This window comes from Epinephelus fuscoguttatus, linkage group LG17 (assembly GCF_011397635.1).
Source record: "Epinephelus fuscoguttatus linkage group LG17, E.fuscoguttatus.final_Chr_v1".
NCBI lineage: Eukaryota > Metazoa > Chordata > Actinopteri > Perciformes > Serranidae > Epinephelus > Epinephelus fuscoguttatus.
This window is the reverse complement of record NC_064768.1, coordinates 27423613-27449029: the sequence shown is the minus strand read 5'-3', so window position 1 is coordinate 27449029 and position 25417 is coordinate 27423613. Positions and strand designations below refer to the sequence as shown.

Sequence of the window (25417 nt, the reverse complement as noted above, 5' to 3'; positions counted from 1 at the left end):
TGATCACGACTCTTCTGATTATCAGCTCCTTTTTCTCTGAAGACAAACAATCCAACCAGTTTGATGACCAACACACAGCTCCAGTGTACAAGCGGTCTGCTCTGGAGTGAATCTGCATGTGAGGGCAGAGTTGGATGTAAATTTAACTCCAACCATCGTATTACATAATCTTGTATACTTGGATGCTGTTTAAAGTATCTGTTTCCAGTTACTTTTTAAGTCCCACATTCACCCCACATTACCCTGCACTTCACTGATATATAGTCAGAAGCAGAGGTGTGGACTTGAGTCACATGACTTGGACACGAGTCAGATGTGAGTCACAGATATGATCACTTTAAACTCGACAGAATCAAAAAGATCTGAAACTGACACGTGACTTCACTTGGACTTGAGTCTTTGAACTCAAAAATACTTGAGAAGATTAAAAGTATGTGACTTAAAAAGTGTGCCATGAATCCACCAACTTCTCTTCACTTCCTGAGTCAACTAATTTTAATGCTTTAACCTAGTAAGTCAACACTTGATTCCCCAGATCCACTTTGTTTGAACCAATCCAACAGCATCCAACCACGTTGCAGGAGAGAAACATGAACTAACATCTTATTACCTAGTGCCAGTTAAAAAATGATACCAAAGACAGTCTAGTTCCCATACAAAAACTGTGCAGTGGGTTCCTGGTTTGAACCCGGGGTGGGGGAGCCCTTCTGTGTGGAGTTTGCATGTTCTCCTTGTGTCAGCGTGGGTTTTCTCCAGGTTCTCCAGCTTCCTCCCACAGTCCAAAGACATGCATGTTGATTGATGACTCTAAATTGTCCGTAGGTGTGAATGTGAGTGTGAATGGTTGTCTGTCTCTATGTGTCAGCCCTGTGATAGTCTGACGACCTGTCCAGGGTGGACCCCACCTCTCGCCCAATGTCAGCTGGGATAGGCTCCAACTCCCTGTGACCCTCAACAGGATAAGTGGTTACAGAAAATGAATGAATGAATGAATGAATAATATATTTTTACTCTGTTGTTAAAATGGCATTACATTTAGTGAAGAGAGCAATATGACTTGTTTAGGACTAGAAAGTCAAAGTTTATGACTTGGGACTTAACTTGAGACTTGAGTGCAAAGACTTGCAAAACCACGACTTGATCCCCCTAGTCAAAAACCACCATGTATCAAATCAAAACAGTCTGACAGCTGAGCCAGATATAGCTAAAGTGAGGATAACGCTACATGGGGATTGAGGTCAGTAAGTTTGTTTGACCTTTGACCTGAAACCCCATATTTTTACTGACAGAGTGACATCAGGCTCTGAGCAGGCAGCTTTCTAATGCTCCCAGTCTGGCTTTTAAGAGCCATGCTGAGGTGGAGATGCCAGATGTTAATGGCTGGTACAGCCACTGAGTTATGGAGGTAGTTGTAATCTCAGTGGCATTGTCTGCTCCAGGGCACCAGCCAGAGACTTCCTGGCTGCCGTCATACACTTTTAAGTGCAACTGTACGCTCTTCACAGGCACGCACATGTGTTGTAAAACATCCCATATCTGCACTGAAAACAAAGCGCTGTGATTCACATCCACACAGGGGAAGAGCTCAAAACACAGAGTGACATCATCACAACTTCCTGTTTCTGCTCGTTGCCGTGGCTACCAGAATTTGCATACCATAGGCGATTGGTGGATGATGAGTCAGTAGGGTTTGGTCCCGTTTTGCACTTCAACCACAACAAAACCATATCCCTGTGTTCAGCCCCAGCCTGGCTGGAGCACCGGAAAGCCTGACCAAACATGGCAGAGATATTACTCCACAGCTCAGCTCAGTGGAGATGTGAATGGCAGAGTCCCTCCTGTTAGTTTCAATGACCAATGGGATTTCATGGCATCATATGGATGATTTTGATCAAATTACATAACAGCGGGCATTTGTGTATTTTTGGAAACAATAATTGAATTCAGTGTAACTTAACTGAAAACCATAAAAATGGATATGTGACCCTAAATACCTCAAATCTCATCTCTCTATCAGAACTGCCAAACCACAAACCAATACAGAAAGTCTTATTTTAGTACAAAACACAATGAACAAGAGCTCTTTAAAGTGTGAAGCTGTTCCTGTGTCAACTATGTGTCTCCTACACAAACTTGTGTCAGAATGGGGCGTGACTCTTTGCCCCGTTCGTGACTTATGACATCATATTAAACACACAATGGCTGCCAGTGTGCAGTGACTGTGGATGCACTGGTGGTGACAATAAACCCAGTCTATCACAGCGTGTTATGCTTTATCAATAGCCCCTCACTGCTAAAACGTTTGAACTACTTCACATCTCTTCTCTCATGTAAATCTCTGCATCACTACAGTATAGGCTACTGTATGGTCCAATAATAACTTGATCTTACACATAGGCTGGTCCAATAATAACTTGACCTTTTATAGGCTACTGTACGATCCAATAATAACTTGATCTTACACAGTATAGGCTACTGTATGACCCAATAATAACTTGATCTTACACATAGGCTACTGTATGACCCAATAATAACTTGATCTTACACACCAGCTAGGCCTACTGTATGAGCCAATGATAACTTGATCTTACAATGTATAGGCTACTATTTATTCTGGTAATAACTTGACTCTAGCTACCCCACATGATTGCAACACCCTTAGCAGAACTGCATTCAGATATATCCATATTCAAATTTAATATTGGGAAACAACTTTGAGATGTTTTAATTTCATTACCCAGGGAGAGGCTTTATAATCCCTATAATATAATATGTTTCATAATTATTGTGATAGAACATGCACATCTATTTGCAGTAATTATGTTTATTAATTCCTTTTAAGTTATGTTACATACATGGTGATCTGATTATAAATGTGTTTGGGTTTTTAAAAATAGGCCTATATATCTTTAAAAAGAGGCCTTGATCTCAAGGATGAGATAAAGGGTGGTGGGAAAGTGATTTTTGGGGTCATTTGAGATTAAAGCAGGACCAATTTATCATAATGAATACATAGTTTGTATTTTTTAAATTTATTATTATTATTATTATGGTTGCATTTTGAAGTTTAAAATGTTATTCATGATGTTCTCAGATTAATTTATATGGATAAATTGGGGACGGTTTCAGTCTAATATCTCCTCACCTCAAGCCCATTTATGTTCCATAATACTTTATTCTAAGAAAAAAATCAGAAGCCATATCTCTCAGAAAAGTTTAAAAACCTCGGGGGCTCTCGCTCATTTCGATGCGTAAACTCGGTACAGACGCTGGGACGTCCCGTTTCAGACAGACGCTGAAAATGGGGGGGAGAGAAAAAAAAAAAACCTGGGTCTCTTCCGCCCACCCGGTCTGCCCCGTGTCCCGTCACGTTGCCTCTGGTGTGTCTGACTCGTCTGTGTGTCCAGCTCCGCCACCATGCTGCTGCTGCTGCCGTCCCGTCCGTCCCCCTACCGGCCGGTGTCGTAACCCCGCCCCCCCTCCTCAATCCCTCTCTCCGTACGGGACCGCAATGATTTAGAAGTTCAGGAATCCCACGTGACGTCACCGGGAGGGTGATGTAATGCTTCTGTAAATAGAACGTATTGTAATCTCGCTCCAGTCCAACGTGGTTCCTCTCTGGAGCGCCGCTTGTCCCTCTCTACTTGTAGGTAAGCCTCCGCAATTTACTTCCATTCACCAAACTTTCAACAGCGAGCGCTCGCCTGACGCCGACTCAGTCTGCTGAATGTGTCTGTGTGTGTTTATGTGTTGTTTTTTTAACGCTACTGGGAAGTTAACGGAGAAGTTTGGAGCTTAGCGGAGTGTCCCGGTGAAGTCTCATCATCAGGCGGACGAGGCTGAGCGCGAGTGTCTATTTAGGGGGGTGTGACAGCACTCTCCATACAGCTGTGCCGGGCTTGTTTATGAGTTGAACAGGTTGTTAAACGGAGCGGTAGAGACAGGAAACACACCGGCATGTTCTTGGGGACACGTACAGACGCTGACCGGACCATTTGCGGGTCAGAACCGCTGCGTAATTTGCGCTGAATGAGCTCCCAGCCGGCGCGAGCTTGTCGATGTTGTTGACATTCATCCATCAAACATGGCAACTTTGGGAAGTAGAAAGTAAGTAAAGTTGGCTCATTGTTTTAAAAGCTGGATGTTGTAGATGATTCACAAGCACATGGTGGTTTTTAAAACTGTATTATGTCATTCATTGTGACAAGAGGACGCGGGAAAAAAAGTCTTATGACTTAGTTGCCCCAAAGGTATTAAAAAAAAATCAACGCAGAGGCTTTAATCCGTTTTGAATTGGCAACATGTTGCCTTGTCTGTTGTTGGATTTATGTATTAAGGGTGACGTCATTGCGCATTGATGTAACCGCTCTGACAGAAGGTTTTGCTGAAAATGTGCTGAGTCTGCTCATCTTGTACAAGTGCTGCTGAAAGAGGGACAGAGAGGTGAAAAGTGGTGATGGACCTCCAGTTATCTACCCATCTATTTATCTGTTTATTTAAATATCACATTATGTAATGTGGATATAAGGAATAAGCTGTATATTGCAGTTACTGTACATGGACACCTACTGTCTTTTTCAATAGTTTCTAAGTTACTTATCTATCTCTAACTGTGTTGTTGTGGACACTTGCTTGCTTGATCCATTTCGTTACACACAAACAAACACACGATCACACACACACCTATGAAGTCACCTCTACTAGCAGGGGTTGGAAAATGGGGGCTGAGGCAGGTTCAAACCTGTCAGGAGTAGTCCTCCACTGCAGCCCTCCCTCTGCCACCTCCCACCCTCATTCCTGCTCTCTTCCATTCATTGTGTCCTCCTCCTTCTCTCTCTCCCTCTGCCACTTGCCCTTTCCATTCCTCTCTCCATCATCCTAATGTCACTCTCCAAACCTCCCCCCCCCACCACCACCACCAACACCCACCCCACACACTTTCCATTTCTTATGGAAGCATGTACTTTTGCCCTCTCCCTCCTCGCTCCTCTCTTACGCTCTCACTCTTTCCCATAACATCAGGACTCACTTTACTGTCTTCTCAGCGCTTTCTGCTCACGCACACCCAAAGTTTGCTTGAGGGGAAAGCGTGTGTGTACCTGTGAATAAGTGTCCCACGCATTTCTCAACAATTCTCGATCGCTTCCTCCTCCTCCCTGCAACTGTCGGTTAAAGTTAAGCGAGGGGGTCACCCTGTTGACCTCTCTACAAGTGTGTGAGTCCTGTTTGGGGCACACACAGCTCAGAGGAACGCCTGAGGTCAGGGAGTTAGAGGCTTCTTCCTTTCCTCCCAGTGGAAAATGAGGGGTCAGCAGCAGTGGCACTTCAAATAAATCATAATTACCCCCCATCTCTGGTTTAATATCTCCACTGAGGAGCTGGGGTAGCGCTGCATGTGGGTTTATCATTGTGCTCTGTTTTGTGTTTGTGTTATTTTTACCCCGTGACGACTTTATTTTTATGCATAGCAAGCGTGTATTCTCTCATCACGCTTGTATTATTAACTGATGCCCTGTTGAAAGCTTAATCGCACCACACTTTGTTCCATAATAACCATAAAAAGTTAAGATCATGATTCCCGTACGGCTATGATTCCCTTCAGGTGCTTACATGTTATTAGTAATGTGTAATGAATAGTTAGGGTAAACACAAACAGACTGTATTTATTATAGTCCTCGTCCTAATAAAAATGACTCCCTGGCATACGCTGCGATGGTGTTGCTCTCCCGCTGGCACCAAAGGGATCATTTTCCTGGAGATAATGTTGTGTCTCTGGGTGAAACATCCATCATCTGTGGCATCGACCTCATTACACACCGCTTCCACAATGAAGACGTGATAATAGGAGTATAACTGTATCATACCAGCTCGGTGCTTGATTTATCTGAGGGCATTGTCTTTGTGTAATTAAAAATATAGAACTTCAGGCTGCCCGCTGAATGAAAGCATCACACAGGAACTGTGAGCTGAGAGAGAAACTGCAGTTCCCCATATGACGAGGATGCAGGCTAATGTGTTGTTCTTGCTTCTTCTGTTTTGTAGGCTTGTGTATGACATGAATGACAAACAGGACAGGCCTTATGTGTGCGGCGCCCCAGGCTGCTCTCAGGTCAGTTGGATACAGTATGTTTGTGTTACTCGTGCACCAAAACAGCAATAATGAAAACAGGAAAACGAAGCCTGTGATTATCAGTATCAAACTGGATTATTAACCTGACGGACTGAGATAATTAATTGTTTGTGCCAGAACAGTCATTATCACATGATTATAAACTGTGGACAGGAGGATAATAATAGGATTTTTAAGATTTCATATTTAAGGTTTTATTTGACACATTAAATACAGGGTGGCATTCAAGCATTCATTTATTACTTCTGTGTCATACCAGATTTGGCCCATCCCACATGGCATTACAAGACACTACTGTTTTCCACACACCCTCTGGTCTTGCATATGTAAAGATTGTGAGAAAGGAAAGAAAACACAAACTTAAAACAAAAATAGTATCCAAATTTAACTGTTCACACAAGGAACGATCAAATATTTGCAGATTATCTTTGTTTTCTCTTCTCCCAGGCTTTCTCCAAATAAATGACAAGGTTATACGTTTCATATGTGAACAGCCGTCTCAGTCTTTTTGCATCAACTGTATTCACAAATATATTTTTTCTTGCTAAACAAAGCTCAGTTTAAAACAAAAAAAGGAAAGTGAAACCCTAAATGGAGCTCATTTTCTATATTGTTAAGGCAACACATTGGACAGGTTTTGTTTCAGCACTGAAACAAATATAAAACTGGGGTAACAGGTTCTCAATCAGAACATTTTGAATGTCAAACTATTAATTTTCTGCATTCTGGAGATTTTTTTGCATCAATTTGTGCCATTTTTCTTTATTAATTTGTTGTGCAAAATGTTTTGTCAAAACACAGACATCCTCTGACACTTTCGTGTCTTTTTTTGGACAGGACAAATGCACATGTTCTAAATATCGAAAGGAACATGTTCCTTGTGTCCCTCCCCAGAAATATACATCTGGACTGATCCAATTTTTATCCTCTAGATCAGGGGTGTCCAAACTTTTCTGAATGCGGGCCAGTTATGTGAAAATACCCGGGGGCCAGTTGCATCTCATATCATATGGGTTATTTAAAATGCAAAATGACACACAAATGAGACAAAGGCAACTGTTTAAAGCCTCACTAAACCCAAAATAATGTGCATATATCATACACTCAAGACTGTGCTTAAAGGGCTGGTGTGCAATAAATAATAAAAGTAAAATATTTCTATATATACATTATAAATATACATGTTTCATTCATTTATCATCTGAAATAATAAATATTCTGAAATACTCAACTGACTAAAACCATCATGACTGATTAGTCAGCTATAGGAGGCTTCATCTGATTTATCTGAACATGTCATCATGCTACACAGCTGCACGCATCTCCTCATATCTTTCTCCTTCTGTCGCTGTGCTGCAGCGCTTCCAGTTAGAGGAGCATCTAATCATCCACAGCCACAAGCATGAGATGTCCCTCAAGTTCTCCTCCATCAAGGCAGATACGGCTTTTACTGGTGAGTGAGCGCAGACCAAACCACCTACAGAAAAAAAAACAAAACACATTGCCTGTCTTGTTTCCCACGTCCACTTAGAACTCATATGAAGTTTGTGTGTGCCCTCCTTATCTCCCCGTGACCATGAATAATCTTCACGTTTTCACTGCTTGGACGCGCTATGCAGTCTGTCACTCAGTTCAGCTGTTGTCTGACTGTATCTGTGATGACCTCGTTTCAGAATCGGTGCTTGATGAAAAAATGATGACGCCACGTTATACAGTAGGAAATCAGATAAGCTCGATACAGGCTTCCTTCCCTCTGATGGTCTGTACTGTGAAACAGAGCCGCTCATGTTGCAACATGTTCAGTGTACTCCATCAGATTAGGCCAAACACACTGATGACACCATCGGTGACCAATTTTGATTTAAAAACACAGGGAGTGAGGTGTGCACGGGTCAACACAAACCTTCGTAGATATTTTACTCTTTATTTAGACAATGGTCAAAGTAAAGTGGACAGTGAGGGGGGTGCAGGTGGGTACAGGAGAGAATCTTGGATGCCTCATTTTGCTACTGGATACACCAGTGTTTGACAATGACACTGTATTAATTTGCTGATTAAGTGAACATATATTGACCAATATCAGGTGGACAGTTGGTTTGATTTATTACTACAAACACTAGGTAACGTCCTGTAAATATTAGGGCTGCAACTATTATTGTAATTGCCAATCAATTAGTTGTTTGGGCCATAAAATGTCAGTAAATGGTGATAAATGTTGATCAGTGTTTCCCAGAGCCCAAGATGACATCCTCAAATGTCTTGTTTTTTCCACAATCCAAAGATATTAAGTTAACTGTCATACAGGAGTAAAGAAACCACAAAAAATTCATTTTTAAGAAGCTGATAATTTTGACTTTTCTTCTTAAAAATACTCAAACCGATTAGCAGATTATCAAATTAGTTGGTGATTAATTTAATAGCTGACAACTAATCAGTTATTCATTGCAGCTCTAGTAAATATGCTGCAGTGAAGCTGAGCATTTTCTTGATTAATCACATAATTCTTTTGTCTATTAAGTCTCACAAAATAGCCAAAAAAATAGAAAGTAAATCATAAATACCCACTGCCCAAGATGACACCTTCAGATAAGTTTTCTTGGCCAATTATTACCATTATAAAATACAGAGAAAAGCGGAACATATTCACAGTTGACACTGGAACTAGAAAAATGTTTTGCATGTTTGCTTGAGAAATTAAAAGAAAACCAAAATAGAAATTCCACATCCGCTTCCACTTATTTTTCCCTTAACAGTGGATAGAAGAAAAGTCAGAAAGCCAAACCAAAGAGAATTTATGTATCATGGGAGTCAGTGTGGAGAGTTTGTGTCATTCGATAGTCTAAATGCTGCTGTAGACAGTTTTGTAATTACAGGACTAAGAATTAGGGAAAAGCAGCTTTCAAAAGAACCATAGTCAAACAATATGTGTGCACTGCATGTAAGAACAAAGTATTAATGCTGTGGTTCTTACTCTTCTAAGACATTAAATAAAACATATTGCAGACATTTTAAACGCAAAACAACATTTAAGACATTTTTTTCCCAGGTGCATGTCACAACTTTAATGCTGTAAAAGTGAAAGCCCCTACGAAGCCGTTCTAGCCAAGCATTGTTCTCTATTGCGCCGCCATGATCCAGACTCATGGTCAGAAAGCTGCCATGTGACACCGTCTGTTACCATAGAAACAGCTGTCCATCTGGATGTAAGCATGAGCACCTAGCCTCTGCAGACTCTCCCTCTGCTCTCTCTCTATATTTCTCTTTCCTGCAGCCTGTCATGCCTCCTGCAGGAAATCTCATGTCAAAACAAAGAGCCTGGCTGACCTTTGACCCCTGCATGTTTAGACGGCTCAGAGAGACGGGCTGATGTTATCACAGTGAGAGACAGAGAGCGGCGGCCGAGAGGAGGCTTGTTTCTCCTCTTGGCATTACAGTGTGGACGGCAGGGCTGCGATACATGAATGTCTCTTCGTCTTTAACCCTGTTTGTGTATTTGTGTGTGATACTTCCAGACCAGACGCCAACGCCAACAAGATTTTTGCAGAACTGTGAAGAGGTTGGTCTGTTCAAGGAGATAGAGGAGGAGTTTCTTCAAGCACAAGAAGAGGAGAAGTGCAAACAGGTACATTTCACACAACATTTTAAACCAAAAAGTAGCAGAAACTCTAATATTTTAATATTCTGTCTCTGGCTGATGATAGCTTAAAAAGAACAAGAATCAAAACGCAATGTTGACTTGTGCCGTATTGCTGGTAGGTGTTTGCTTGTGAGGTCTGTCAGGTTAGCGTTTTGAGTGACACTTGAGTGTGAGAGAGATAAAAGCAGTCAGACCCAATTAGACGACTGCAGATATCTGACCTGCTGCGAGGAAAGACACACCGGGCGATCACATTCTCCCCTGCAAATTAAACAGCTAGACATCAAACACACAAGCACGTGCACACACACGCACCTTTGCGCGCATGCACACATCAAAATCACCTCAGATCACAAACAACACGTTAACTGAAAGCAGATACTGCCAGTTCAAAATGCTCCCAGCTGACTGTCGCTCCCACTTCTCGCCACAGACGCTGTCTCACAATGGGCCGTCCTGTATGAACCAGCAGCAGCTCAAACCCCAGCTTCAGCTCCAGCACCCACCCCAGCCTCAGCACCCACATCCCCAGCCGCCGCTGCACCATCCCCAGACACATCCCCTGCAGCACCCTCAGTCTCATGGCCCCTTGATGGGCCCCAGCTGCAGCCTGGCTGCCCAGCAAGCTCTGTCCTCCTCGCAGTCCGGATCAGTCATCACCCAGGCTCCTTCCACCCTCACACACTCAGGGTGAGTACGGCTGCATGCACACATGCATACCTAAAGGCATCCATACACATGCAGTAAAGATTTAACTTCATCTGTTCATCCATGCAGCAACACTCCGTCTCTTCATCACACACATATTTCCTTTTAATGTTGTCTTTTCTCGCTCTTTCTTCCTCTCCTTCACCCTGTCTCGCCCATCCTGTTTTGGACGTATTATAACTCATTCTGTCTGGCACAGACCGGCATTTCCCCCTGCATAATTTATCACGGCACTAATGAACTGAGAGAGAGGAGGGGAAAAAAAATCAAACATCAATTTACTGAGAGAACAAAGTCGTAGCAAAAGAGATGGAGAACCGCTGCACAACACCCACTCAAACCCACTGACACTACCCACCCTGCCACCCAAACACTGCCTCTGTTATGTCTGTTAAGACTCAGAACCAGAGTCTCTCCGCGCCTGTGCGGCTCCCATGGCTCCCTGGTTATCACCCAGTTCAACAGACAGATTAGAGGAGTCTCTGTCTTTCATCTGACCAGCTCCCAGCAGCTGCTTTCCCTCTTCCTGACAGTTTAACTTTGGATTTGGATTTATGTCGTCTGAGTATCTCATTAAATATACTGTGGGTTTAATGAAAAATGTCACACCAATTTAACTCACAGCGTGCTGTTTGATGTGAAAAATGGCCTTGTTATATTTTAGCCATGTCAAATTAAGATTTATTAAATTAATCCCCAATTAAAATTCCACATGACTTCAGGCAATGGAAATAGCAACATTGTGGGTGACAATGCATGCAGCTCCTTAACTGTCTTATACATATATAAAGATACATCTACAAATAAGCAGATACACATGCATATACATATCCATGTACATACACTCATATACATAGGCATTTCTTCAGTTATACAACAAAACAGACGTAGCATGTATTTACTGAGTAACATAATTAACTGTAAAAATTAACAGCATTGATTTAGTGCAGATTTTATACACAACATTTATACGTTCCACAGTTTTAATCTAACTTGCATAGTTTGCAATTGGTAATTCTGATGGATTAGGATAAATATTTCTAATTATAAGTATTTAAAATGTATTTTTATTCCAAGAAAAATCAGTTTTTGCACTGCATTTTCAGCTTCTTTCCCTAAATGTACTGTGACTGCCGCTTCTGCTCTTTTAGTATTTTAATCATTTCAAAAGTTTTCAGCATAGTTATCACCTAATAAATCAAAATGAGAAGTTTCATTACTACATTTGTAACACTGGCAAATGTCTCCTGGACATTTTTAATGCCTTTATTGGAAAGTAGAGACAGACAGGAAATAAGGGGAGAGAGACAGACTAGAGAATGACATACACTAAAGGTCTCACTTCACATGGTTGGTGCCTTAAACCCCAGCTCACCAGGACACCTCACATTTGTAGCACTGTTCTTAATTCTTTGGAGCCTAAGGAGGAATTTTAAAGCTTCTCTTATCTCACCTCCCAGACTTACAAAATAAAAGCCCTCTGATTCCTCCTTGCAACACATATTGAAGATAAACAACGCCTCAGTCACTCCCTACATTTGATCAGATGAACCAAGTTACCAAAAGTAAGTCAATGACATAATAAGCTCCGCACATCTGTCCAGGACCAGACAGGACAGGACAGGACAGTGGGGAGAGTGCCGACGCTTGATTGTGGTACATAAATCAGTGCCAGCTGAATCCAGACAGCATGTTAGTCAGTGAGACCAGCTAAGTGTTACTAAATGAACCATGGATCGTGTGTCTGACTGTTTCCCCTCATGTTTACGACCGGTTTCCATAACGACCTGGTCTCTGAGTGTCTGGCTCTTGGCCCGGTCGAACTGTTGTGGTTACGTTAGGAAATGCTGTTTTGGTTTGTCTGTACTTTGTTGTATGTTAAAACGGGCCGCATACCCCAGATTCAGTGATGACATCATTGCCAATGACCTCAGCGCGGCCAGTGAGGCCCACGCTGTCCGATTGGCTGAGAGCCAGAGCGGTTAGGTCAGCACATGGCACCCCGGGTCTCTACATCCCCCGCTGTGATCCCTGAGCTTCTCTCCTCCCTCTCAAGCTGTCACTTTTTCCCATATCTCTGTTTTCTTTCACTTTTTTCACCTCATAGTTTCCATCGTCGTTGCTTCACCTCAGACCTCTGTTTACGCCTTTTTTTTCCACATACAATAACATTTTCCTTTTTTTCATTCAATGGATGATTTGTTCAGTTTGAAAGTGTCGTTTCACCTAAATCATGAAACAGCATATTCTCTCACTCTCATTAACTTCTAGTGGTTTTCAGCTTTGTAGATAGTTTAGATTTTATGTGACCACATTTACCCCTTTGAGATGTCTTCCTCCTTCCAGAGTTGCCGGGTTTGACTGAGACCAAACGGCCCAATAAGAACCTCAGACAGGCCTGTCTTCTCCCCATTTTCTCCAGAGGGGTGTGATGGCATTTTGTTAAACAACACACACATTTCTGCAGCTTGGTTGCAAATGTACCTGCATCCAGACAACACTCAGATCCTCCTATTTTTGTGGCATAATAGGAGTGCAAGAGGAAATATGAGTCCGAAGACATGCCTCAAGATTTATTCTATTTAGGGCCGCAACTAACAAGTACATTTACCATTCTGTCGATTATTTTCTTGATTAGGTGTTTGGTCCACAAAATGTTAATGAAAAATGTTGATCAGTGTTTCCCAAAGCCTAAGATAATGTTTCTTAAATGTCTCGTTTTGTCTAAAACCCAGAGATATTCAGTTTACTGTCATAGAGGAGGAAAGAAATATTTTCACATTCATGAAGATGGAATCAGAGACTTTCCTGTTTGTTTGTTTGTTTGTTTGTTTGTTTGTTTGTTTTTTAAAGTTACTCCAGCAGATTAATCAATGATCAAATTAGTTGTCAATTAATTTAATAGTTGACAAGTAATTGATGGATCGTTGCAGCGCTAATTCTTTAAGTATAAGTTGAGGCAAACTCAAAACCACCACAGTTACAATTATGAGACAGTATATCTTTTTAAAATGATTTATTTTCTACATTAAACAGATGAAACAGATTTTACAAGGCTTTTATCACACAGTCATGAATCAATAATAATTTGAATAGGGAAAAATAGCCAGATTTAACTGCCCAAATTACAAAAAAATACATATTTATATTTCTACTCACCTAATCAAATGATATGTTGCCCATTTTGGATGAAAACAGACAATTCTGGCAACATATGCTCCAGAATGGAACTTAAATTGTGGGTGTTCACTGAACTGAAAAAGGACTTAAAGATTTTAAACTTGAAAAAAACTCTTTCCAGAAACACGTGTCCCCATTATTTCGGGTAATACACAAAACAAGTTTTCATTCAGCAGACAGAAGCTCCAGTGAAAACTGTTGCGAGTGAGGTTTGTCGATTATGCAGAATAACAGGGACAAGGTTTGAGCACCCCAAAAATCCAGTCACCTCCACTGTATTGGGAGACAGAAATCCAGTGCATTGAAACCTCTTCAATCCTCTATCACGGCTTTGATTCATGTCATTTATTTATCCTTCGTTCCCACATTGACCTTTTTTGTCTATCGATCTCAGCCTCACCCCCATCTGCCATTAAAGCTATAAATGTTTCAACTTGCACCTCTTTCTGAACTGGGTTAGTGAAACTTTAGCTGTGGATAGCTCTCTGGCATGACTCGTCCCTCTCTCCCTCTCTCTGTGGCTGACCACAGGCCGGTTCCCGGGCCGCTGTCATCCCTCCTCCACATGCGGAACAGACACAGACAACCGCTGCCAGCCTCCTTACCTGGCACGCTTCCAGACCCCGCCATGCAAGGGGCATCTGCTCAGCACATGCCCGTAAGTTTGGGAGACTCACACACACAGACATTTGCATTCAGACACGTGTGCATTATGATTTATAGATGCAGGTATAGTGGCCAAAGTGGTCAAGATCCCCGAGTTAGAAATATTCATGGCTGACAGAAAAAATCACTTCACTCTTGTGTATGAATTAATCAAAAGTGTCAAACTCCTAATGGATGTGACCTTGTGGGGAACTCTTTATACCTGAGGTTATGTATGTCCTGAAGCTTTTTCTTGTCACGGTTGAAAGGTTATTTTTGTGTCAATTTCTTTCCTTCTTCAGATAGAGAAGCAGATGTCGTGTATAATGGGTATACCAGGTCCTGTACACAACCCCTCCTGTTCCTCACCTCAGGTACAGACCAGACTGATATTTTCTTACTGCTTCCTACTGTTTCTTCCTTTCTCCTAAGGTACAAACACTATTCTTTCGACTGTATGAGCACAACAGAGGGTTCCTGTTTTGAACCTGGGGTGGGGGAGCCCTTCTGTGTGGAGTTTGCATGTTCTCCCTTTGTTCACTCTGGGTACTCCAGTTTCCTCCTAGCCTGGTTCCAGACCACAGACCCCGCCCACTCAACTGAGTAGGCTTGCATCTCTGGTCTGACATACTGCAATGAATTTGCAATTTATCTCGTCCAAACGATGGAAGGATCAATGAACGCTGGGGGTGGGGGCGGGTCTAGCGATTAGCCAATCAGCGTCACGTTAATGGTGACCGCTGCAGATCCTACAGACGACATTAACGATGTTATCGAGATATTTCGCCACTACTCTCGTTAATGGAGGACCAAATTAAGGAAGCTGCTAAACTGGATTTAACAACAGCTGGGCGTGCACGACGACGGAGACATTTTAAACGGGCAATGCTCGCTTGTTTTCGGCACCCCCGAGGCATGGATACTAATGACATCAGATTCTGGGTGAATTTTTGATCTCTACTGATTGGTTAGGGAAAAATCAAATTCCCTCCCCCTTGTAAATCGCCTTCAATGGAGGCGATGTCAGACTGAAGGTTCTAGGAGCTTCAGTCTGACACTCAGGCTAGCTTCCTCCCACAGTCCAAAGACATGCAGGTTAACTGGTGACTCTAAATTGTCCGTAAGTGTGAATGTGAGTGTGAATGGTTGTCTGTCTCTATGTGTTAGCCCTGTGATAGTCTGGCGACCTGTCCAGAGTGTACCCCGCCTCTCGCCCAATGTCAGCTGGGATAGGCTCCATTGTTGTTGTTGCTTGCCGGCTTGTCAGTGTTGGCGGATCTTGGTAGAGAAACAAGGAACCAGGGCTATGGAAACAAGCCCAAAAGAAGCAACGATCATGCGTTTAAATAACTTATTAGACGGATATATAGAGGAATGTGGCGTTTAGAGAGCAAGCCCAAATAAACAACTCCACTTTAGAAACAAGCCCAAAAAACCACAACCTGCGACTACCAATATTTGTTAGCGACTTCACAAAAAAAGAAGCCCAAAGTCATAGCTAATAAGCGGACCTGGCAACCCTGCAGCTTGTCCTCCTCACATTTCTTCCGTCCTCCTGCATGTTGACGTGGGACATATCCCCATTCTCATTGGCTGATGCTCTTTGTCAGTCATGTCAGACTTCTCCAGTTTTCTAGCATGCCAGATATCCAGTCTGAGTCACAGATGAGGGAGCGACTTGCTCGTAGGCTTGTTCATACACGAGGACTCGTCGTGGCAGACTATCTGCTGACTCACCTCCGACCCGAGGTGGCTCTCAAGATCCTCTGCGACGTCAAAATCACGGTGAAAATCGTGTAATATGAACTAGCCTTTAGTTGCTCACTTTACAGCAGGAAATGGCATTTAATGATAAAAGGTGTGTGCTGGAAATTTACTGTACTTAAAAATATAGTGTTTTTTTGGTTTGTTTGTTTGTTTGTTTTTACAAAAAAACCTAACACATTTGCAAGTCACTTGAATGGGCCCACGACCCACTTTTGAACTGCGACCCACCCAATGGAAACCACTGCCTTAAAGGAATACACAGAAACACAGATTCGCTTTACGACAGAGATTTAGATGTAGATTTATACCATATTTGTACGGTGAGCATGGCGTTACCACTTGCAGCTGGTGAGCTCACTAACTGACATGTTATATTGTTTTTAATTCAGCCCTGGTCCACACATACACAGGTGATTTTAAGAACAAAGCTTTTCCCTCCTCAGTTCTCAAAAAAAAAAAAAAAAATCAAATCCACACAAGCACTGTCGAATGAAAACTCAAAAACACAGTTGAAGCACTGTGAGGAGCTGACAAAAGCCAGACCTGGAGGGCTACCTGGAGCAGTGACCCCTGTAAGACATTCTGACGCCTCCGTTCCTCCACATAGTCAAACAGTAACTGTTTGCAGTAACTGCATTTATATATAAACATGTTAAAAGTTCTGTTAGCAAGGTTAGAGGCAGCACTATTTTGGTCACATTGGCCATTGCACGAAATGTGAAGCATGACAAAGAAGATAACAGCGTGCACTCTGACAACACAAGCCCAAAGCTCCGTTTTCCGTGTCTGCACTGACAAAAGAGTCTGAAAATCTTCACCCTGGATAAAGTTTTATACAAGGTCTATTTTCAGTGACCTAAAATTCAGCTTGCTCAGGCATCAGATGCATTTTCAAATATACCTGTGTGCATATGAACTTAAAACTGAGGAGCAAAAATGACAATGTGCAGTTTCACTGGGGGACAGACTATTTCCTGGTTCTAGTACTCAATAGATTCAATTGTTGTCTTCATATTTTTGTGTACATTTTTGTAGAGATTACACAATGAGACAGAAAATGTTAATTTAGAGGTGCTGGTAGGCAGATTTTGTAAACTTTGGACAGAGCCAGGCCAGCTCTTTCCACTCTTTATGCTGAGATAAACGAACCATCTACCAGCTGCTTGCCTTATATTTAACAGACAAATGTGAGATTGGTAGAAATGTTAGCATCTAATTCTATGCCAGAAAGTGAATAAGTTTATTTCCCAAAATGTCGAACTATTCCTTTAACTGTTAATGATTCCACCGTTCTCATCTCTACCCTAAAATTAAGGCCACAAAACACAGTATGCCTTTGGCTTAATCCTTTCTAATCAGGATGGACAGGAAACAGAGTGTAACTCTACACTCTAACACACACACACACACACACACACACACACACACACACAGGTCCGCATCGCAGGAAGTCACAATCTACATGCTCTCCCTGGCCTTCTTGGTTGTTTTATTTTCCTTGTGTCAACATGCTCTCAATCTCTCCCCTTGTAAATTTTATATTTCCTCTTTCTAGGTGCATGTAGTATGAATTGTTAAATATATGTGTGCTATCAAAAGCAACTTCAAAGGGAAAACTGTGAAATCGCCCTGCATCCACGCACACACACACGCACGCACACAGGTTATGACTTCATGTGAAGAGCTTGTATATAGAGTGGCAAAAGAAAAGTGGTTTCAGGTTTCAGAGCTGCTCAGGTCGCAGGTTCAAATCTGAACCTCTCTTCTTTGTACACACACACACACACACACACACACACACACACACACACACACACACACACACACACACACCTCTTCTCCAGACCAATATAATTTTATTCTTTTGTAATTTAGTCTCGTCAAGGTGTTGTGTTTTGCATTTCCAAGGTGTGAAACAGGACTCCGCTTCTGTAAAACCACAGGAGGTGCATTAACATGCCTCGTCATTGTACAGTAACTCCACACTCAGCTGAAGTGGAAAAGTAAACGTTTAACAAGTGGATCAGTGTTTCATGTACAGTTCTGTGTCTTCATTCACTGATCCCTCCAGACAGAAATATCAACGTGGTGTGTCATCCAGGCCAAGGAGACCCATGATGTAATCACAGGCCCCAGTGTCAGGGTGTTTCTATGTAGTAAACAGAGCTGAAATACTCGTGTCCCGTCCTGCTCAGTGTGTGCGGCTGTGCGTGCGTATGTGTGTTTGACTGGCAGCCTGGCTGGCTGGCAAAGCTGGCACAGACAGCGCGGTGACCTCATCCTTGGCACCCGCTAAATGTGCTCCCTTTTTTCGTCGTTGAATGGTTGAAGAGGGGAAAAAAAATCTGCTTCTTCTCTTAAAGAAATATTGTGTAACAGGGAACAGATAGCAATATTGCTGGGGAGGGGTGGGGGGGTGATGTCATGCTCTAAACATGACCTCTCCCTCTCTTGCCGTCTCCTCTGCTGAGTGTAGGAGAAAGGTGAGATGAGGTTTAATTTAGCTCTTACAGTCTGTTTAGTCAGATGATACGCGGGAATGATAAAGTGTGAAGGTATCAAGCTGCAGACTGCAGCATTTATTGGAACACATTATCCCTCTTATCTACGCTGGTTTTCACGCTTGTGGATAATTAGGAGAAAAGGCGATGATGGCCTAAGTGGGACACTGTGGCTGATCATTTTAGTTTTGAGACACGCAGAGGTAGAACACTGTGGGAACTGGTCACAAAGGCTTGTTTGACCTGAAGTGGCCTGTAGGTTAAATAGCTTATCTGCTGTTACCAATTTAGCCGCTGCTGGGGGTCGAACATACCCCACCCAGTATGAGAGAGATGGAAAATGTTTATGTATATCCACAAGCTCTTCATATTGTTTAGCTTAACACACATCAGCTCAAACGTGGTTTCATAACCAGGTTGGGACCACGGCGACAGCAGTGGGCAGTATTCAAACATACTGTTGGTGACATATGTGTTTAGTCTGTGTGTTTTATCATTTGTGTGTCACATCAAGGAAAGACAGAAACAGGAATTTGTGTTTACCCTTTTTAAAGGGAAAATTAAAAGTGATAAATTAATGTGCTGAATTTTACGACCTATACTTTATAAAACACCAAAGGTGGCTTAAATATGTCACATGTTCCTGTACGATGGTATCCAAAGGGCTTGTAAACAGACTGATTGTCTCCAATAAACAGTAGTTAGAGAAGTTGACTGAATATAGCCATACACTCTGTGAATGATTTAATACATTGTAAAAGCTGTACCAAATAGTTTTTAATAGTTTTAATATATTTTGAGAATATCTGTTTATCCTGTTTAAACTGCACAGTTGCAGAAAAAGATTAGGCCACACTAATATTATTAGTAAGATACTATTTGGAGAATAAGATTTTAGGTGGCTGTGTGGAATTGTTACTGACTAATGAGATTCAAACATTTCCAATAACTCCAGAGTATTACGTCCAAAAGTTCAAATTTATTGGAAAAAGAAAGATGCAATCATATCCTAAATTCACAACATGTTTTTATTTCAACAAAATAGCCGTTGCGGTCAAAAAACTGTTTGCTCTGTTGCTTGCATTTTTTCATTCAATTAATCCAATGAATCATGTTTATTTATTTATTTTTTTATTTTATTTTAAATTATTTTTTATTTTATTTTATTTTTATTATTATTTATTTTTATTTTACATTCAAAGCTTCATTCAAAAACCTCAACAGAAACTTTGAGTGTTAAAAAATTACATTATCTAAGACATATGGAAATGATGTTGCAAAGCATACTGTTGACCTCTATGGCTACAACACACACAACTAACTGGAACACCTTTGATTTAAAGGTGGTCTCTGTCTAGTTACCAGGAGTTCAGGTGTAATGTGTGTGTGTGTAAAGTAGGGTAAAGGGCTTTGAGGAGGTGAGATTTGTAATGAAAAATCACCATGATCCAGGCTATAAAGGTGTTGCCAAATCCAGTCCTCCAGTGCTTCAATAAGAGAAATCCATTCTATACATTTGTCTGCCTCCAGTTACATAATGGCCACGTCAGAGGCCCTTTAATGCTCAGAATACAAATGATCATAACATGACATGCATTAGAAAATGATTCACCAGGGTGGTAGAGCTGTAGCTAACAGGATCTGAGGCATCTTTGCCCTTCTTTAATAATAGATATACACAGGTCTAATAGACGGAGGTTGGAGGAACTTGTTTGCCCACAGGTGTTAAAATCTTAAGAGCGTCCTGTGTCCCATTTCCACGGTATGCCTTGACTCAGCAATATCTCCTTTTTTAACTATGGATAGTACCTCCTCTGTTTAGGCAGGGTTCTCAGCTGATCGCCATAGGGACACAGCGTGACATCATCCTCAACATCTTTTGATGGTAGCTTGGCTGTTTAAAAATGGCAGGTTTATGCAGGATGTCCTGTGTCTTGCTACGATTCTCTCTGACCAATAAGTGATCTGCAGTGATCAAACTCCACCTTCTAATTTTGGCTCAGCTTGCTTTTAACCTTTACTACAGTGGTGCCAAAAAAAGTACCAGGTACCAGTGACTGTTCACAACTTTTAGTAATGGAAAACCAAAAAAGAAGGAGTCAAGCTGAGTAGCACCGTGCCACACCATGCAGTGGAAATGTGGCATGATAAAATCCAACCCCAAATCCATGTAGGCTCAGCTGAATTAAAGTTGTTTTAAATTCATCAATACACAAAGGCTATCTAGACCCCAGTGTTTCCACCAGTACCCTTAGATGTGGGCGGGGTTGTTGTCACTCACTGCTGCATCCAGTACTCGCTATATTTCCTCATCACCGGTGACACAGATGGAAGTCTGCACCTCGTTTATCGTGACCGTCCTCCACTTACCAGTCAACAGACTACAGTGTTCAGAGCTCCAGCTTTTAGTACCGATCTGTGTGCTAGGTACCCCAGCAGAGGGGGGACCAAAACTGGGGATGGTACAGAACAGTTCCATTGGTACCATCCACAACTTTTCACAACGGAAACGGAATAAAAGCGTACCAAACTGAACCGTACCATACTGCTCGGTGGAAACAGGGCTTGAATTTCACATATTAGAAATAACAGTAAATATGAAAATAACTTGATTGGCCCCACATGTCCCAGGGTGCACCTGGGGGATTTTAAAAACAGATGCAACCACTCTTCTTCTTATGTCCTCTTATACCATGTTAACCGGCCTTTGAGATAGTTGAGAGTTGAAAATGTCTGTAACATTCCTAGAGGCCATAATAAACTCAGAAGGAATGTGCAGTTTAAATGAGAGGATGTGAAAATATACAGGTTATAATGAGAGGGTCAATTACTGAGGCTCCTCTGTGGTTATCTTTCTTTTAAAGACATGACATGTACAACTCTTTGTCTGTGGGTTTAGAAAATATCCCATTTATAGTATACTATGTGAAGTTTGCCCGTTGTACATTGGTTTAGGTGATTGTCCTGCACATGTGCTAGAATTAATTATGTATGTTGAATGCTTTGTACAGTACATCACATTTGTACTTATTCAATCTTTTTATCTCCTCTCAGAGATCCAAACAGACGCTGGGCCATCATTTCCCGCAGCACCACCCAGCAATGGTCGGCATAAACAACCCCGTGACACCCATGGGTCACATGATGGAGATGATGTCACAGCGTCATCAGGCACCTCCACTACAACACCACCATCATCCTCATCATCCACAGCTTCCGGCTCCACCCCTCACCTTCCAACAGCGATGCCACGCTCCACCTCCGCAGCATCTCGGAGGCACCCATAGCCACCACGCTCAGGCTCACCAAGCACCTCCTCCTCATCTGCACCAGGGCTCGCCTCCTGCACCTCCCCTGTCTGTTCCGGCACAGGTACGGATGCTTTATGTTCGCTGATCAGCTTAGTGATGATGCACCTGGTGTCATGTTTCTGCACTCAGGCACTTTTAAAATGTTTTTTTGTTTTGCAGTTATCACCAGTTGCACAGCAGATGCAGCCCTCCCATCCACCCCACTCCCAGCATGCAGTGCAGGCAGGTGGTAGCTGCAGCGGTGGAGGAGGGGGCAACCGTCGCAGGAGGACAGCAGAGCAGGACCCTGACGAGCGCAGGCAGAAGTTCCTGGAGCGTAACCGGGCCGCAGCCACCCGCTGCCGACAGAAGAGGAAAGTGTGGGTGTCGTCGCTGGAGAAGAAAGCTGAAGAGTTGACGCACACAAACCTGCAGCTACAGGTGAGACACGCTCTGTGCACGCACACAAGTACGCACCATGTGCGCTTCAAGGATACTTAATGCTTCTCTGTGTGTTTCCAGAACGAGGTGACGTCATTGAGGTCGGAGGTGGGTCAGCTGAAGCAGATTCTGCTCACCCACAAGGACTGTCCCGTCACCGCCCGGCAGAGAGAGGCACAGGGGTACCCCAGTGAGTAAAACCTCCTACCCTGCTCCCCTTCGCTAGAAATCTCAGCAGCTTTTCCAGACGCCTGACACCAGTCATCTCCATCCACCAATGAGGGTATAACTCAGATACCCTGTATGTGCACATAAAGGAATACCCCATGGCTACATTTTGCTACCTGTCAGCACACACAGGGACCTTAAACTGTTTCTTAAAGAGAGCAGCTGAACAGCACTTAAGAGTAAAGACTCAGCTTTTAACCCCACAGTCTCCAAATATGAGTACATGCACTTTTATTCCTACAGAGAGCCAATCAGAGGAAAGCACTGCACTCTCAATTCAAAGGAATGCATTTTTCATTTCCATATTCATACTCATTTAATGAACCAGATGTTGTTGGTATTTGAAATAAAGTGCAATTCAAAATTCTGGCGTTTTGCCGTGCAGACCAGCTTGCACTCCAGGGAGACTAACTTTAATGGTTAATGGTATGTGACCCTAAAATGAAAGAAAACATACAGCACCTTGTGGCCTAAATGGAAGCAGCCATTATGTTTTAAGTCTTCAGAGAACAAAGACGGATGTAATATTGGCATGTTCGTATATTTCTATTGTTGTCTTTTTACCTGTATGTACAGTATTCATTTGTTAAAATAAAAGAGATATTTTCCTTTAATTCGAGCCGCAGTGGGTTTTCATTCATCTGCATGCATATGCTCACAAACCCCACCCACACAACGGACAATCCACACAGGATCAGTGACTCTGATTGACAGCTGTCTCTGTGTCCAGCTGCAGGGGTGAGCCCAGGAGGAAGTCCCACCCCTGTAGGTCCTGGGTCTCATCTGCAGGCCGTCCAACACAACAGCATCTCCACCTCATCGACAGCTGGAGGCGACACAGGGCACGACCTCCGGCCTGGACGCTAGCCCTCGCCACATAGAGGAGGGGGGAGGGACTGGATGGCTGAATCCCGCCAGACTGAATTATCTCTCTGTCATAACTTCACTAAAGTCTCACTCAGCTGTGGATCTCTTTACATTGTAGATGAAATACTGAACTGGATAGGTGAATTCATAAATCCATGTGAACACTGATAACATTATTATCATCTTTCTTTTCTGGTTGGAGAGGAAACCAGAACCACATACTGATACATTTCCATAACAGGTGCAAAAAAAAACCTTTCCTGAAAGCCTTGTTAAAAACTGTGATGGTTACATGGCAACTGGATCCTGTGTTTATTCAGAAAATGTCTGTTTCTGCTCACACGAATCTCACCATTGCCTCACTGACTATGCACGCGCACAATCGAAACACATCTTGTCAGCATCTTTTGCTCTTATATCTTGCACTAATTTAAAAACAAACAGCCTATATATTAGTTTTATATTTCTAACTGAGCATCTGCATACCTTATGCCTTCTCTCTGGTGCAGATGCAGCTATGTATTTTTCTATAAATAATTCATACTAAGACAAAAATGTTTAAGATTTAAAATCAAGCCCACGTCTGTCTTGGAAAGCCATGATTGTAAAACATGATTGTACAGTATTTTCTTTCAGGCACTTTTTTAAACTGCCCTAAGACACTAAATGACTATAAACTGCACCTTGTGTCTCAATCCCTGTCAGTTAATAAAAAAAACTCTTATTCTGGTATTTCCTTGTGTTTTTTAATTGTTTTAAAATGTTTTCAATCATATAAAATTCTCTAAATTTGTGATGGTGAGCGATGAGACTATAGATTGTTTGTGTGCATACAGTATGGTCTAGTCTGCCATCTAGTGACTGGTTGTGTTAGTGGTAGTCGACTGTAACAACTGGAGTGGTCAGCAAAGATCACAGCCTGTTTTATGTTTTGCCAGTACAATCATATCTAATACACAAAGACACATTTAAAAATAGTCTTGAATTAATTTAAATGTTTAATTTGTTTGATTATATCCACCATCAGTAAAGGAAAGCGCTCCAAACTTAAAGACTTAATTTTCCAACTGTAAACTCTTTAACGCAGAGTCTTAACATGTCTTTATGTCAAAAACTTTTCGTTCTGACATCTGGAGCGCCTAGTGATGTGAATATACTTTGCATCCATGGAATTGTGCATCCATGTGTGTGTGTCCATGTGTCTTTGTGCATGTGTGCCTGATTTGGAGTGAGTGTGGGAGGCACCCCACCCTGTCTACTCAAACAAAGGGACTGCTTAACTATTACCAGACCTCATCTTAACACGCATGCAAAAGCACGGATGCACGCACACACATTTGCTCGTCTAACATATTATTGCTATTATCTTCCCCACCCTCACACATTGTTTATTTCTCCCTCTAAAGCACCAGAAATCAGTTGCAGCAGGGAAAGAAAACTCATTAATTGCTCCATAGATAAAAATATGAGGAATATGTTAGAGCTGATATTACCGGTCAATAACAAGTGACCCATTTTGGTTTTAAAAAATATCCTGAAACATGTATCATACCACTCACATGCCAAATGATTTCTGAGCAGCCTGACACGGCCTGAAATCACTATCTGTCCAGCTTAGCTGAGGTGTATATGGTGTGTAAGCGGAGCAAAACACAGCCCCGGGTTCAAAAGGCTGATTCAAGTAATCCTTACTTCTATAAATGTATATATATTCCCCCTATCTCTAGAAATATAATCCCCTTGAGCTTTACATTCCTAGTGGCTTATGTAACCGATATTTTAAAGCCACATATACAGTAACATCTACTATAGAGGTAAATCATCCATAAAGACTCCAATGACAAATCAGTCACATTGTTGGGGATTTTACTTCTTCATGTAATGCAGAATTTTATATAAAAAAGTATAAAACATGATAGATGACATGATACAAAACAAGTGTCGTCGTTTTTTTTTTCCTGCCAACCAGCAGCCATCATTACACACTGTACAAACATGAGACAATATGATGTCTCTGAACTCA

The 25417-nt window shown here is 42.1% G+C and overlaps 1 protein-coding gene across 4 annotated transcripts; it reads left to right on the top strand.

Annotated features, from left to right (window-relative positions):
* Positions 1-3524: 3524 nt before the first annotated feature.
* On the top strand, positions 3525-25351 carry creb5a (cAMP responsive element binding protein 5a). 4 transcript variants are annotated; one of them, XM_049602295.1, is made up of 11 exons: positions 3525-3650; positions 6043-6109; positions 7490-7583; positions 9643-9752; positions 10201-10457; positions 14187-14313; positions 14603-14674; positions 21623-21940; positions 22039-22299; positions 22381-22489; positions 23258-25351. In XM_049602295.1, the coding sequence occupies exons 2-11, from the start codon at positions 6056-6058 to the stop codon at positions 23392-23394; spliced, it is 1539 nt and encodes a 512-aa protein (XP_049458252.1). In that variant the 5' UTR covers positions 3525-3650; positions 6043-6055; the 3' UTR covers positions 23395-25351. The 4 variants fall into 4 exon arrangements, with proteins under 4 accessions (XP_049458252.1, XP_049458251.1, XP_049458250.1 ...); XM_049602294.1 differs by lacking the exon at positions 3525-3650 and adding an exon at positions 3665-4107 and having other exon boundaries at positions 23264-25351; XM_049602293.1 differs by lacking the exon at positions 3525-3650 and adding an exon at positions 3665-4107.
* Positions 25352-25417: the final 66 nt, after the last annotated feature.

What these genes read in the sequence shown, in the direction of transcription:
- creb5a (XM_049602292.1), top strand. Translation starts at nt 5,993, where the DNA reads ATGACGAGGATGCAGGCTAATGTGTTGTTCTTGCTTCTTCTGTTTTGT. An exon ending in GCGCCCCAGGCTGCTCTCAG is followed by an intron (nt 6,110 to 7,489) that starts GTCAGTTGGATA and finishes GCTGTGCTGCAG; the next exon opens with CGCTTCCAGTTAGAGGAGCA. An exon ending in ACACAAACCTGCAGCTACAG is followed by an intron (nt 22,300 to 22,380) that starts GTGAGACACGCT and finishes GTGTGTTTCCAG; the next exon opens with AACGAGGTGACGTCATTGAG.